Source organism: Nerophis lumbriciformis, linkage group LG28 (genome assembly GCF_033978685.3).
Source record: "Nerophis lumbriciformis linkage group LG28, RoL_Nlum_v2.1, whole genome shotgun sequence".
Classification (NCBI taxonomy): Eukaryota; Metazoa; Chordata; class Actinopteri; order Syngnathiformes; family Syngnathidae; genus Nerophis; species Nerophis lumbriciformis.
In genome coordinates, this window is record NC_084575.2 from 3,667,501 (window position 1) to 3,683,919 (window position 16,419).

Consider the following 16,419-nt stretch of genomic DNA (forward strand, 5'->3'; position numbering starts at 1 on the left):
AAGATGACCAGCTGAAGAGAAACCACTGGCCTTTAGGACTAATTACACAAGTCTTCCCAAGCAAAGATGGCAGAGTTCGCAAAGTGGAGATAAAAGTCTCCAGAAAGGATGGGACCAAAGTGTTCCTGCGGCCAGTCACAGAGACAATCCTGCTTATGGCACCAGAGAAGCCAAAGTATCCTTTGGGACAGTTTGGTAGTGGCGGCTTAATCCGCCAGGCGGGGAGTGTTCTGTCTTGTTTGTTGAATTTATTAATAATATATGTAAAACCAGTGTTTAAGTTCACTTTGGAATTCAACAGTGAGGTGCACTTCCTCCTTTAGACAGCAGGAGGCAGCATAGTCTAGTTTACAGTAATGTCCATGTTAACAGGGCTCAACAAGGAGTTCCTTTCAAGTCTACTTTAAGCTAGTTCGGTGACGATTGCAAACGTTTTCATCTGCTCGAATCTCATGCCAAACAAAGTATCATCGGTATGTATTGTTGAGTAGTATGCTAATATTTGATTGAGTTGTATTATTTGTTGGTTGTGATGTAATTTGGGACGTTTTATGGCCAAAAGTCAGTCATGCTAATTTTCGTAATTCATACAGTGAAGTGAATGTTAGCATAGTAAGCTAGTTTGCTGTAGAGCACTTAATTTACATATTTTGTGGCATTTATTTATCCATTTAAGTTCAATACACAGCATAATGCATGTTTTATTGTAGTGGGCTTGTGTGTGTGCAATTGGCTGTGTGTGCATGTCTATAATGTAAGCATCCTTTCTGCTTGTATGCTTTCAGTTTGACCCTTTTTACGGTCAATAAACCTGTGGACTAGAAGACGTTTTTCAGAGTGTTTGATCAAGAAAAGGTGTTAGGGTAAAGCCAAGATATTTCTACATATCGAGGGCGGCACAATATATATTTTTTAAATATCTGACTTGTATCTTCTGTAGGGATATAAATCCTTAAGAATTTATCGATATGATACCCTAATCGATACCAGTTATTATCAGTACGCTTATCGGTACTACATGTAAATTGTGGAAATAAAAAAGTGTAAAAAAGGCATTTTACCGTATTTTCCGCACCATTAGCCGCACCTAAAAACCACAAATTTACTCAAAAGCTGACAGTGCGGCTTTTAACCCGGTGCGCTTTATATATGGATTAATATTAAGATTCATTTTCATAAAGTTTCGTTCTCGCAACTTCGGTAAACAGCCGCCATCTTTTTTCCCGGTAGAACAGGAAGCGCTTCTTCTACGCAAGCAACCGCCAAGGTAAGCACCCGCCCCCATAGAACAGGAAGCGCTTCTTCTTGTACTGTAAGCAACCACCCGCCCCCGGAAGAAGAAGAAGCGCGGTGCATGCTGGGATATGTGACGTTTCATTTCCATTTGTGTGTTTATGTAAAGACCCCAAAATGGCTCCTATTAAGTGTGTTGTCTGTCTAATTATAAATAATGCAGACGAGGCGTGTTAACTGAGTTCTCAACGTTTACTCACAGCGTGCTCATAACCACATTCTAACTGCCAGCATACAACAACGCTTCTCAGGGCTACCGCGCATGCTCGTCACTATCGTTGCATGCTGGGTAGTGTAGTTGTTATATTTGCTAGCTCATAACATCACATTAAGAGACACGTTTACGCGCTTAATTCAATACTCGCCGTCATTCCGGGTGGATTGACAAAAGAACTCCAGCCGCTAGATATTGGTATCAACAGGGCATTCGAAGCTAGACTGCTAACTGCGTGGGAACAGTGGATGACGAAGAAGCGCGCGGTGCATGCTGGGATATGTGACGTTTCATTTCCATTTGTGTGTTTATGTAAAGACCCCAAAATGGCTCCTATTAAGTGTGTTGTCTGTCTAATTATAAATAATGCAGACGAGGCGTGTTAACGGAGTTCTCAACGTTTACTCACAGCGTGCTCATAACCACATTCTAACTGCCAGCATACAACGCTTCTCAGGGCTACCGCGCATGCTCGTAACTATCGTTGCATGCTGGGTAGTGTAGTTGTTATATTTGCTAGCTCATAACATCACATTAAGAGACACGCTTACGCGCTTAATTCAATACTCGCCGTCATTCCGGGTGGATTGACAAAAGACCTCCAGCCGCTAGATATTGGTGTCAACAGGGCATTCGAAGCTAGACTGCTAACTGCGTGGGAACAGTGGATGACAGAAGGCGAACACACCTTCACTAAGACAGGGAGGCAGCGCCAGACGACGCCAACATCTGCCAGTGGATCGTAAATGCCTGGGCAGATATTTCGGTCACAACTGTGGTCCGAGCTTTCCGGAAGGCAGGATTCACAGAACTGCTGGACAACAGTGACACTGACTCCGATGACTTCGACGAGACGGAACCGGCCAATTTGGATCCCACATTTGCCCAACTTTTCACTTCGGACACCGAAGACGAAGGATTTATGAATGAAGAATAACTTCAGAAAGTGAGCGCTATGTTTATTTTGTGTGTTGTGACATTAACGTTCGAGCAACATTATGTTGCTATTGCTCTGCACTATTTTGAATTTTACTATGTTTGTGATTGCACATTTGCGTACATTTTGGGAGTGAACAGAGTTGTTAGAACGCTGGTTTTTAATATATTATTAAAGTTTGACTGACCTATCCGACTGTTTTTTTGACATTCCCTTTAGCGCAGCGTAGGCGCGGCTTATAGTCCGGGGCGGCTTATAGGTGGACAAAGTTTTGAAATATGCCATTCATTGAAGGTGCGGCTAATAACCCGGGGCGGCTTATAGTGCGGAAAATACGGTAAATAGCATTCCTATTAGCACAAGAGGTGGAACACCTCCAACATGATGTTCTGTAACATCTCAGAGCAGGGAAGTCTTTTATCAACAGCTGTTTATTTGAAGTCTTAAAGAAGTCAACTATGTGTGCAGTGCAAGGTGAAATGCAGTTATGTCATCTTCTTGTCAATAACACACACATCACACTTTTGCGTGTTGTTGCTTCCTTATTTGTCATTATTCAAAGCTGATTTTAATGTGTAGCAGCGGCAGCTGAACTCAATGTGACAACGTGTCATAGTTACGTCAGTCAGCTGGAATTAAAAATACCAATAGTTGTGTCGTTAGTCCAGAATCTTCACGGTCCTCATGGACGACATAATTAGGAACCAGTACTAAAAAAAATGGTAGTTGGTATACATCCCTATTCTTCACCACTAAACCTTTGAAATATGCTGACATATGTGCTGCTAAAGGTAAATAAACAGAAGCCATATTGAATGTTTGCCTTCATTTGACCGTGTGAGGTAAGGAGGACGGCCTCTAGGTCACATGGTTACACCCCAGCAATTACACTGTTGATGATTGATGAGCATTCATTTTTAAATGGTGGTGTAAAAAAGCAAGTATATCTCCATCTTTAGTCATAAATGTGGCCCCCGGATGAACATGTGTCACAAACATTGTATTAGATGATATGTGGATGTTGTGCTTACTTGGACTGTGATGAAGCTGTGAGGACTCAGGTGCTTTGTCTTCATGCTCTTCAGTCTTCACAGAGACAACAGTCAGTGGAAACTTGCTGACATCATCCTCCTCCTGCCCTACAGGACACTCTCCCTCCTCTTCCTCTTTCATGTGTGAGGGCTGTGGATCCTCTGAAGTGAAACTGTCCCCCTGCAGATGAGGGAGACATTCTTCTTGGTGTCCAATCAGCTGATGGATGTCTACAGGACACAAACAAAACACATTTGAACTCCTACATGCTAAATATTAAATCATACATGAAATATAGGGCTGTGGCTATTGAACATTTTATTAATCAAGTGTTCTACTGGAAATGTTTTCGATTACTCGAGTAACTGGATAAAACATAGTGTTGCTTGGTTAAAGACAAATTTAAGCGACTTTAAGACATTTCACTTAATAATGAACGGCCAATTGGTTTGAGATGGTATGAGATCAAGATGTCATCTTTAGATCAGGCTTTGTTTTTTCCACAATCACTGCCACATTAAAAAGTTAAAGTACCAATGATTGTCACACACACACTAGGTGTGGCCAGATTGTTCTCTGCATTTGACCCATTAACCTTGATCACCCCCTGGGAGGTGAGGGGAGCAGTGAGCAGCAGCGGTGGCCACGCCCGGGAACCATTTTTACGGTGATTTAACCCCCAATTCCAACTCTTGATGCTGAGTGCCAAGCAGGGAGGTAATGGGTCCCATTTTATAGTCTTTGGTATGACACAAGCTACTGATCTCAGGGCGGACACTCTAACCACTAGGCCACTGAGTAGGTGGATGTAGCAGGTGTTGTAGTAGGTTAATGGCTGCACCAATATGAAGGAAATAACAGGTCAGTATAGCTTTTACACACATAAATAACTTGTCAAACCTGCCAGCTAGCAGGCTAGGTTTACAGCGTCAGTTACCATGGTAACTGACTCTGACTTTGTCTTACCTCTCTTATTTTTGGAGGTCAAACTCTGGAGCTTTACATACTCAGGAGTTTGCACTTAACCTGCTCTCTGGAATATTCCCCCGGTGACTGTGTGAGTTTTGTGTAAACATGTTGATACACTTTGTTACAAACTGAGAGGAACATCAACCTCTCATAAATATTGTGTGTCTGAACATCCTCACATGACAATTCATCTTCCTATAGACAATCTATTGAAGAAAAGTGTTCATAATAAATATAAAGTTAGTAAAGATGTGAGAGTAAGAAGTAAACAAACCTGTTGTGTGTAACACAACTTGATGTTTTTCATGTTGTCGCTCCTTCTCCTCTTTTGTTGGACAAAGTTCCTCCTCGTACTCTGCTATGGTTCTTTCGCACATTTTCACACAATCACAACACTTTACACTCACACTTGATCTCTGCTTAGCGATGTGTTTTCATCTCTCTTTGTTAGCAGCTAACAAGCTAAGATAACTAGCAAGCTAAGCTAGCTCGAGAAGCATCAAAGTGAGCTCAGACTAATATACAAACAGTTATTATGACTCTATTTAATAGAGTGTAATAAAGGACATATATGTGTACATGGACGCACAGATTAAGAACACTGAACTGTGACGACTGCAATAACGTCTTCACCGTCAGACGCCATCTTGCTTTATCCTCGCCCTGTTTGGTTCGCGCACAGTCTTGTCAGATCTCGCGAGAGAAACAAGTAACCAGCTCTTCCCCCCCCCCCCCACCCCCAGTACAACTATTTCAACATTCTGAAAATAAAAATAAAGTTTTACATTTTCAAAAACAAAGACATACAACTTATTTTGGTAAATAAACAGTAGCTTATATGACCCCTTTAAATCATAAGTTGGCTGATCAGAGCGAGACGAGTCGTGGCTCCTCAGCTTCATGCAGGACGGAGTGGTAGGAGGCGTGGGCGAGGTTGACTGACTGCAAAAGACCACACCATTATTTTTAAATCAATCTAAATATTGCTCTAGTTGGTATTTGTGTTTTAAATCATGTTGTAAAGGTTTGTACTTTCAACTGTAGTTGTAAATATTAAGTGGAATTGTATTATAATAACCGAATATATTCCCTTATTTTGGAATAGTTGCAATTAAAGCAATACATGAATCACAACAGCTGTAGTCTCAGCACTTTGTAGCGCCCTCTGGCGTGAGTGTAAAAGCTTACAGCACCTGGTATTCCCAGGCGGTCTCCCATCCAAGTACTAACCAGGCCCGACCCTGCTTAGCTTCCGAGATCGGACGAGATCGGGCGTGTTCAGGGTAGTATGGCCGTAAGCCGAAAGACGAAGTAACAACCTTTTTAAATGGAACTCTTACAGACGGGGTGAGAGACAATTGTTATTTATCTTAGAGCCTGGCGCGCATGCGTACACTAATGTGCTTTTTCTGGCTGTGTGAGGTGCAGCTCTCCATCCATTGTCTACCGCTTGTCTCTTTTGGGGTGGCAGGGGGTGCTGGAGCCTATCCCAGCTGCATTCAGATGCCACCTCATCACAGCTCTCAACACTACTTTATGCTTAGGGACCGTCAATAAATCACTATTGTCTTGAAAAATGTATATCTGCTACATCAAAACACTGATTCATCTAAAAGAAGGTAAATAATTAGTCATACCTCCTTATTGTGCATGCCCATTATTTCATAATTTTAAAACATCAAATTTTAAAACATCAAAACACTGACTCATCTAAAAGAATGTAAATAATTAGTCATACCTCCTTATTGTGCATGCCCATTATTTCATAATTTTAAAATTATGTCCATGTTTAATATAAAAAAATAAGGATATTTTCCCAATAGTCTCAATGTCATACAACTTGGTAACCTAATTCCACTTATTAGTCATGCTAACCTTTTAGTGTAACGCACACCCTTTTATTTTAAAATAGGGTTTTATTTAAAAACAAAAAATAATACGTTTTTTAGTAAAAATCATGTGCATGATATATCTTATACAGATAATTATCAACATTTGTATTAGCTCCAAATGAGAGTCAAGTTGGTTTTATGTTGGATAGTCGTAGTTGTTGCGGGAGCTAAAAATGAAACCATGGTTTTCAATATTACTAATTTATATAAAATCATATTAAACTTACAATTTAAAACAAAAAGGTGTGAAACACATTAGAAAAATCACTTCTAATATTTAAAATGAATTTGGGATTTTAGGTCATATGACCAGGAATCTATTGAAAATAAACATTTGTTTTTAATATCAAAATATTTTTGATCCTATTTTAAAATAAAAGGACTAATATAAAGTGGAATTGGGTTACTAAGTTGCATGATGACATGGAGACTTTTAAAACAAATAAATATTGTTTACATTAAAAAAATATTTAAATTATAAAATCAGGAACGATATTAAAATGTCGGACTATTTATTTGACCTCCTTTTAGATGAATCAGTGTTTTGATGTAGCAGATATACATCTTCGAAGACAATAGTAATTTATTGACGGTCCCTAAGCATAAAGTAGTGTTGAGAGCGGCACCTCTCCTGCAATCTCCCCGCAGCATGAGAGAGCAGTGTGGGCACAGTGAGGGGGAGCTTCCGCTGGAGCTCCGGAGGCAAATATCCACCGTGAAAGCAACTTGACCGCCGTAGCAAAGGAAGACAATCACACAGCCAGTAAAAGCACATTAGTGTACGCATGCGCGCCAGGCTCTTAGATAAATAACAATTGTCTCCCATCCCGTCTGTAAGAGTTCCATTTAAAAAGGTTGGTTTTACCTCGTCTTTCGGCTTACGGCCATACTACCCTGAACACGCCCGATCTCGGAAGCTAAGCAGGGTCGGGCCTGGTTAGTACTTGGATGGGAGACCGCCTGGGAATACCAGGTGCTGTAAGCTTTTACACTCACGCCAGACGGCGCTGTTTCTCACGTCTTGCAAAAAAGAAATGTTTTTTTATTTCACTTTCAGTTCAATTTACCCTAACATGTCTAATATTTATCCATCTTTGGGCTGTTTTTGCCATCTTACCCGGCTACAAAAACACATGTCATATTATAAATTGACCAGTCACGGACTTTTGAGCGCTGATAGTCCGTCAATATGTTCAACACCGGGGTGATATGAACCAATCAGCGTGCCTTATTCCAACATCTCACACTTTCTAAGCCAATCAGATCCGCCTCTGTCCAACTTTCTTCAACACATTTAATATTTGGCCAATGACAGAACGGCTGCTTTACTTCCGGCTTCATTAGCATATTTCAACATTTAACCAATCACGGATGATGATGACATTCCGCTACCTCCCAAGAAAGGAACTTCTTTTCAAAACAACATTGTATACTTTTTTAACACTAGAACGTACAAACAATATTTAATTTTCTGCAGCTGATAAGAAGAGGGGAGAGTATTATTCACCTGTTCACGTTTAGTAAGGTGAAGATACACAACTACAAGAAGTGAATGCAGTAACAGTTTGGCCCTACAGACGTTCTAGCAATATAACAATATAACAATGTATCATAATTAATACACAATATGAGAATGTGTGCTGTATAAATGGATGAATGAATTACTTAATTTAATTACAACACAACACAAGCAAAATCATGACAGTAATATGCAGGGATTACCTAAACTGATGTGTTGTGTTATTTTAGTAATATGAAAGTGTTTTTGTTGTTGTTTTATTTCATTTATAATTAATTGAACACAACATTAAACCGAGTACAAGACCAAATGTGCCAGATTTTGCTAATGTATTGTGTTGATTAACAATAGGAAATATATGAAAATGATTTACTCGTCAATTACTTTATTTTATTTTTACAAAAGTTTAGACCCAAAATTAAAAGGCATACAAGAGCCCATGTATTTAAAAAGTATTAGTTTGCATTTCTCTTGAAGGACTTGGATGAATAAAGGCAGACACAACGTCTTCAAATCATGTCAGACTCGAGGTGGACTGTTGGCATGAAACAGTTTGTCAGCACTGGGACCTGAAAAATACTCCTGACCTAAAAATACTCATACATAAAAACAACAAAAAAAAGAGCAAACAGGTGAAAGTAACGAGAAAAAGTTGCAATGTTGACTCTTATAACACAAGGTGTTTTTTCCCTTGAAAGCTGCCGTTGCTCAAAAAATAATAATGAATCAAAATAATGTTGTAATGAATTATTGACCTATTGAAGGCTCCAATTACTGCACATTAAAAATTCTACTTTGAAATATTTGTTGGGGGAAATATTACATATTTTGTGTGTTTGCATATAAAAGGCAACATTTTCTTTGACAAAAATAGCATAAAATATAAAATATATTAACGTATAATTGACGGATAGATCTGAAGTTGATATCAAAGTTTATAGGTTTAAGTTAAAAAAATAAAAATAGAGTATGATGTTGTGGGAGAACACCTTGCAGCCCTAACTCCGGGCGGGGTGGGGTTTGGTGGTAGCGGGCGTGTATATTGTAGCCCGGAAGAGTTAGGGCTGCATGGGATTCTGGGTATTTGTTCTGTTGTGTTACAGTGCGGATGTTCTCCCAAAATGTGTTTGTCATTCTTGTTTGGTGTGGGTTCACAGTGTGGCGCATGTTTGTAACAGTGTTAAACTTGTTTATACGGCCACCCTCAGTGTGACCTGTATGGCTGTTGATCAAGCATGTCTTGTAGTCACTTACGTGTGTCTACAGAAGCCAAATACAACATGTGACTGGGCTGGCACGCTGTTTGTACAGGCTGTAGAGGACGCTAAAGGCAGTGCCGTCACGGCACGCCCTTAATATTGTTGTCTGGGTGAAAAACGGCAGAAATTCGGGAGAATGATTGCCCCTGAAGATTTCCGGGAGGGGCACTGAAATTTGGGAGTCTCCCGGAAAAATCAGGAGGGTTTACAAGTATGACGCTTTCAAGCGCCATTCATATAAAACTCGCGGGCCGTACTAACATTACATTTTCATATTAAGGTTCGGGCCGCAAAATAACGTCTCGCAGGTCGCAATTGGCCCGCGGGCCGCGTGTTTGAGACCCCTGCCCTAGTGTGTAAATATGAGTGTGAATGTTGTCTATCTGTGTTTCCCCTGTGAAGAGGTGGCGACTTGTCCAGGGTGTACCCCGCCCTCCGCCCGAATGCAGCTGAGATAGGCTACATCACCCCCCGCGACCCCGAAAGGGACAAGCGGTAGAAAATGGATGGATGTTTCTTTTCAAAATATTCCTGGTCATATGACCTAAAATCTCAAATTCCCTTGATATTCGAAGTGTTTTTTTTAATGTCATTCACACCTTTTTGTTTTAAAATGTAAGTTTAATTGGATTTTATATACATTTGTAATATTGAACATCTTGGTTTCTTTTCTAGCTCCTGCTACAACTACGAATATCCAACATGTAACCAAATTAACTCTCAATTAGAGCTAAAATAAAATGTATATTTTTGATAATTATCTTTATAATATTTATCATGAACTATGACTCACAACTACGACTCTTACTGGCCTACTGCCTTCGGTAATGGCACCATTACCGATAGTTTGGAAATCGGCACAATCTTGTGTTTTTTTTTTAGCCAAGGAACAAAAAAGGATTGTCCCAATTCAGCTGGTATACATCCACTGTTGTAAATGATGTTGCACAACGTTAATAACCTGTTAATAATTTTGTAGTGTATTTTCCGTAACATAGGGCACACCAGATTATGCCGATGAGCAGGTCTAGTCAGGTCTATTTTATACAAAAGGCGCACCGGATTGTAAGGCACATTAAAAGGGTCATATTATGATTTTTTTTTCTAAATTTAAAACCCTTCCTTGTGGTCTACATAACTTGTAATGGTGGTTTCATCCATCCATTTTTTACCGCTTGTTCCTTTCAGGGTCACGGGGGGTGCTGGAGCCTATCTCAGTTCTTTGGTGAAAATGTTTCATAAATTATGTTTTACAGATCATCTTCAAGCCGTCTTCTGACCGACGCTTCAGGATGTTCTGTGGGCGGTCTTATTTACGTGGCTTGGACAGCGTCTTCTCCCCGTCATCTTTGTTGTAGCGGTGTAGCGTGCAAGGACGGGAGTAGAAGAAGGGTCAAAAGATGGAGCTAACTGTTTTAATGACATTCAGACTTTACTTCAATCAATAACGGAGCAGCATCTCCTCATCCGTGGCTCACTAGTGCAACAACAACGCCGGAAATGTTTCCCGTGAAAAACCGTCCGACTCTCTAATAACTAAAGTCCGTGGGTGAATAATGTAAACTCACTACACCGGTAGTTTTTAGGGCTTCCATGGCGAGATATAAGTTAGAAATTTACACTACTTTATATTAGAAATGGCAACAGCAGAGGATGAATGTCCCATAACAAGAAGATAGAGAAAAAGAAGAAGTGTCACACCGCGGTGAGGGATGTCTTGTCTTGGTTTTTTCTGTCTTGTGATGTGCATGTTTTAGTTTGAAAAGTAACTCTCCTCTCGTTTCAGGTCACTTGCCCTTCCTTTTGTGTCATCAGTCTGACGTCATCTCGATTCCCTAATTGTTTCCACCTGTTCCCTATTACCCTCATGTGTCTTATAAGCCCACTCCTTCCTTTGTTCTGTGCCAAATTGTTTCGTTTGTTCGTACTCTCTAGCGTCCATGCTCATGTCCATGCCTTGTCTTGCCTTGCCTCGTCTTGTGCTTATGTTCTTTGATTCTGAATCCCTTCGTTGCTATTTTGAGTTTTCCTTTCTTCCTCCTCAGCAGAGTGATTTTTTGTTATTTAGTTTATTCAGCCGAAGTGGTAAGTTTCAGTTATTTTTCATTCTTTCCTCACATTTTTGAGTGACAATTTTTGTTAATACTTTATTAGATTAGATAGTATAGACTTTTTCATAGTTGTTGTTTCTTCCTCCTGTTGGAGCGTTTTTTTGTTTATACGTTTTATAGCATATATTAATTATAGTTCGTCTTTGCTTTTGTGTTTTCCTCCGTTCGGAGCGAATTTTGGTTGTTCCTATTTTTTGGAACCTTTTTTGCCGGTTAGTTTTTTTTTTGATAAATAGATATTGTAATCCTTGACTTTGGAGGTGAAAAGGAAGCTGTCAAAATAAAAGCCTGTCTAAGTTCCCTACTCTGCATCTGAGTCCTATCCTTTTACCAAGCCCTGACAAGAAGCTTATCGACTGCGGTGTCGATATGGTGCCGGACTACAATGGCGGAGGCGCGCAAATTGTCAGGACTTATGCAGATCCCAAATACACATCAGCAGGTACCAGAAGGTAAGAAAAGTCGATTTTGCATAATATTGTGTAACAAAACGCCATATAATGTCTCCTAATAGGTGCCATTTTGCGGTCCTTATACACACACCATAATAAAAGCCGTATGTTGAATCATAGCACCTCTGACTACGCTAGCCGTAATGCTCCGACAATCCATCAAGCGTTGCTGCTTCTTAGCTTACCAAAGTCGTACTAAAACATTGTGACAGATCTTTAAGCACCGTGTGTTATGTTCTATATTCTCATGCACCAAATAAAATAGCTTCAAAATCGGTAAGCACAACCAGAGTTATTCTGTCTATTTTTTAAAAAAATTATGAATTTTAAGTGTGCCTTATAGTCCGGAAAATACGGTATCATGTTCTTTTAGAGCTTTCAGTGATGATTCTGTTGGTATATCATCTGGACCGTTAGCTTTTCCTTTCTTTATTGTAAATATTGCAGTTATTACTTCCCCTGTTATAATATTATGTCCATCAGTTAACTCTATAAATTGCATTTCTGCTCAGTTTGTGTCATCATAAAGCTCAGTTACATATTCAACCCATCTGGTTGCTATCCGTTTTGGTCTTTGATAGCTGCCTTTTTCCTAGTTTTTCTATGTGATTTTCCACCCCGACGCATCACTACCTTATCGTGATGAGATGGTTCGCGCGCCTCCATGACCTCAAGAGCTATGTCGGCTGGAGTCTAATACTCCTGGCAGGGTCTCCCATGCCGAACAGGTCGAAGGGTAGAGACCAGACCAAGAGTGATCCCACCAGTTCTCCAGGTTAGGGGTTGGATTTAGGGCCAATAACCTGCTCCCGTAAAAAAGAGTTTATTACAGAAACCCACAGCAGAGCAAATTCACTAGCGGGAAATGCTGTAGCCAGTCCTCGAAATGAGAGAGACACCATGACCCAAGGGCCGAAGCCAACAGAACCAACGGGACGCCCTAAGGCCGAAAAAGCTACTGCTGCACCCCAGAAAAACGATGAAGATTGGAAATTGGAATGTTCGAACACTTAACACAAGTGGCAATATAGCACTGGCAGCAAAATAACTAACCACCAAAGGAATCGACATCATAAGAATCTGCTAAACACACTGGACAGAACAAGGAAAAGTAGAATTGGCAGAAGGAGAAACAATCATTTACTCTGGAAGAGACGACGACAACCACAGGCAAGGCGTAGGCATACTAATGTCAAAAACTGCAGCAAGAGCCCTGATTGATTGGACACCTGTCAACGAAATAAATATTTAAGCCAGGTACCATTCCCAACACATCAAACTGACTTTCATACACACCTATGCCCCAACAGAATATGCAGAAGAACAAGCTAAAGACGATTTCTACAAGACAGGAGGAACAAACACGACATGTTGATTGTGACAGGGTTATGAGAGAGTCATGGGCAAACATGGGCTCGGAAGAAGGAACAACAATGGAGAACGACTCTGCGAAATGTGTGACATGAATGAGCTGGTCATAACTGGGACTCGGTTCCCACAAAAAGACATACTCAAGGCAACATGGGTACCTCCAGATGGGAAGACCAAGAATCAGATAGATCATACACTTGTCAATAAGCGTTTCAGGAATTCAGCAGATGATATACAAGAGCGGGCAGCACGGTAGTAGAGGGGTTAGTGCATGTGCCTCACAATACGAAGGTCCTGAGCAGTCCTAGGTTCAATCCCGGGTTTTAGGATCTTTCTGTGTGGAGTTTGCATGTTCTCCCTGTGACTGCGTGGGTTCTCTCTGGGTACTCCGGCTTCCTCCCACCTCCAAAGACATGCACCTGGGGATAGGTTGATTGGCAACACTAAATGGTCCCTAGTGTGTGAATGTGAGTGTGAATGTTGTCTGTCTATCTGTGTTGGCCCTGCGATGAGGGGGTGACTTGTCCAGGGTGTACCCCGCCTTCTGCCCCAATGCAGCTGAGATAGGCTCCAGCACCCCCCGCGACCCCAAAAAGAAAATAGATGGATATACAAGAGCATACAGGTCTGCAGACAACGGAAGGGACCACTATTTGGTTTGCACAACAATTAGGCTGAGGCTTAAGAGAAAACCTAATGAGAAGAAAAGCGCCAGAGTCAAGTATGACGCGGCAAAGCTGAGGAAGGAAAACATCTGGAAGACATTTCCCATCAGTCTAAGAAATAGGTACCAAGTCTTGGAGGAGGAGAAGCAGGGTGGAGTGGAAGATGAAGAGGTGGAACGCGACTTCAGAGTAATGGAGAAGGCTTACATGGAAGTAGCCGAGGCAGTCCTGGGCAGACCATCATCTTTTGCAGAGAGATCATTGTTTTCAAGCTTCATGTGGCAGCCTCCTAATGTTAAGTGTTACCAAGCTCCTTGTGGCAGCCTCGTGATTGTAAGTAATAGGTTATGTTTTTTGTGATCTCTATCAATGTCATCCTTTTGATGTGATACATGCTAATTCTCTTTAGTCTCTATTTCAGGATTATGATTGTGGCAGTGTAAAGAATGCAGCTTGGAACTAGCAAGCAGGTATTTGTTGTTGCAGCATTTTAGGCAGACTCATGGGCATTTAAGGGGCAGTTATCGTTATCCATGTCCATATACACATTGCCCATGCAGTTTTAGTGAGCTACTAAATCATACACACAAAGTTCATGGTAAACAGCAAACTCCCACATGCAAAGACCTAACGACAAAAAGAGATTATTTTCAACACATAAATCGACATCTGAGGCGTAATGAAACGGTTCCATGTATATTTTTAGCTTGCTCATTTAAAACAAATGTATACAGTACATTTAACACACACAAAAACAGGAAACACAACCAACATTCATTGATAGATTTTAAAGCTAATGTCAGACAAATCTGAAGCTGGGCCAATAGAGTCTGTCGATACAGCAGAGGTGTGGACTCGAGTCACATGACTTGGACTCGAGTCAGACTCGAGTCATGAATTTGATGACTTTAGACTCGACTTGACAAAATGTAAAAAGACTTGCAACTCGACTTAGACTTTAACATCAATGACTTGTGACTTCACTTGGACTTGAGCCTTTTGAATTGACATGACTTGACATGACTTGCTACTTTCCCCAAAACCCAAAGATGAAAAAGTTATTCGGGAGCGCTCCGTATTTTTCATTGTGTACTTGTCTATCAGCGTTGCGTGTGTCAGCTGGTGTGCTGTCAGTACAACAGCCAATCAAATTAGATCTACTTTGTTTTCATCGCACAGCATTCATCCAATCAAATTGCAGGACAACCAACGAAGAAGACATGTCCAAACCACACGCCAGTGAACAAAAAATGATGCCTAAAATAATTTCGTTTGGGTATAAAAATTACGAGGTGGTCAACACAAAACGGTTTGCAGTATGCAACACATGCGGTTCGAAAATTACTGATGGAGAGGCAACATCTTCCAACTTCGTCCGGCATTTGAAGTTGCACAAAGAACGGTAAGTTTTGAATGTAAGATAACGTTTATTGGCTAAGTAACGTGACTTTTATTTGCTGTGTAGTTAAATCAGTGAGGCTGTAAACTCACTGCTAACGTTATAACGTTATTGCAAACACGGGAATCTGTTGCAGTTCACTACCTTATTCATACTTTTTGTTCAGTGATTTTTTTTAAGCAGGGTTACGTTAGTCAATATATCACACGTAACGTTAGACGGCGGTCAGCAGCACCGCGTATTTTAGCCACCTAAAAAAAAGACAAAAATAGTAAAATAAAGGTCAGTTAAAATGTATACTATATTATGAATATGTGTACCGTTTTAGCTAGCTTTCTGACATACTGTTGGTTGTTTACCTCAGTGGTCCCCAACCACCGGGCCGCGGCCCGGTACTGGTCCGTGGATCGATTGGTATCGGGCCGCACAAGAATTTTTTTTATTTTTATTTTTTTTAATTAAATCAACATAAAAAACACAAGATACACTTACAAGTAGTGCACCAACCCAAAAAAACTCTCTCCCCCCTTTTGTTCTGGGCATTGAACATGAAGACTCTTCCTTCACTGTTCCGAGTGGCCATGAGAGTCTTGGCAGTGCCTGCCTCCAGTGCTCCAGTGGAGCGAGTTTTCAGCCATGGTGGCATCATACTACGCCCCCATCGTGCACAAATGACTGACAGACTCTTGGCTAATTTGGTCTTTTGCAAATGCAATGCAGCATAGGGCCCTGTCATATAAAAAGTACAACTTTTTTGTTATGTTCACGTATAGGTCATGTTTTTTCAATGTTAACACTTTTGTACAAATAAGTACATTTGCACTTTATTTTTCAATGTGTTTGTTCTGTAAAGGAATGAGTTAATGTTTAAAATGACTGGTTAATAGTGCTATTATAAAGTGCAATGTCAGCACAATTTTCTTTCCTGCAATTTAAAATGCACTTGTTTTAATAAATAAATACAGCGTTTGAAAAGCATACACAATCTGTGTTAATATATTAGTCTGTGGTTAAAAGGACTTGAAAGGACTCGAAACTCAAAATGCAGGACTTAGGACTTGACTTGAGACTTTCCAGTCTTGACTTTGGACTTGACTCGGGGCTTGCCTGTCTTGACTCGGGACTTGACTCGGACTTGAGGGCAAAGACTTGAGACTTACTTGTGACTTGCAAAACAATGACTTGGTCCCACCTCTGCGATACAGATCATGAATTTGAAACACTTAGTTGTGATGATGCAACAATTGAACCTGCAAATATCTATTGAACAGGAAATTGCTTGTATTTTATTGAAGTTATAAAATAT

General features: G+C 40.5%; 2 protein-coding genes, 1 non-coding gene and 1 pseudogene across 4 annotated transcripts in view; 1 reads left to right on the top strand and 3 right to left on the bottom strand.

Moving 5' to 3' along the window:
- The window catches only part of LOC140680126 (uncharacterized), a 12,946-nt gene extending 8,039 nt beyond the window's left edge, over positions 1-4,907 (bottom strand). For both annotated transcript variants that reach the window (XM_072916490.1, XM_072916489.1), the window contains exons 1-2: positions 4,720-4,907; positions 3,476-3,706 (exon numbers count right to left, since the gene is read on the bottom strand). In XM_072916490.1, coding sequence (XP_072772591.1) covers positions 3,476-3,706; positions 4,720-4,822 — 334 coding nt within the window. In that variant the 5' untranslated portion in view covers positions 4,823-4,907. The remainder of the gene's footprint in view (positions 1-3,475; positions 3,707-4,719) is intronic.
- The window catches only part of LOC140680121 (uncharacterized), a 1,112,395-nt gene that overhangs the window by 328,942 nt on the left and 767,034 nt on the right, over positions 1-16,419 (bottom strand). The gene's annotated exons all lie outside the window — the stretch shown is intronic.
- LOC140676665 (5S ribosomal RNA) lies at positions 5,627-5,745 on the bottom strand. The gene has a single exon (XR_012048590.1). It is a non-coding gene; the product is annotated as a 5S ribosomal RNA (ribosomal RNA).
- Positions 7,214-7,322, top strand: LOC140680214 (5S ribosomal RNA; annotated as a pseudogene).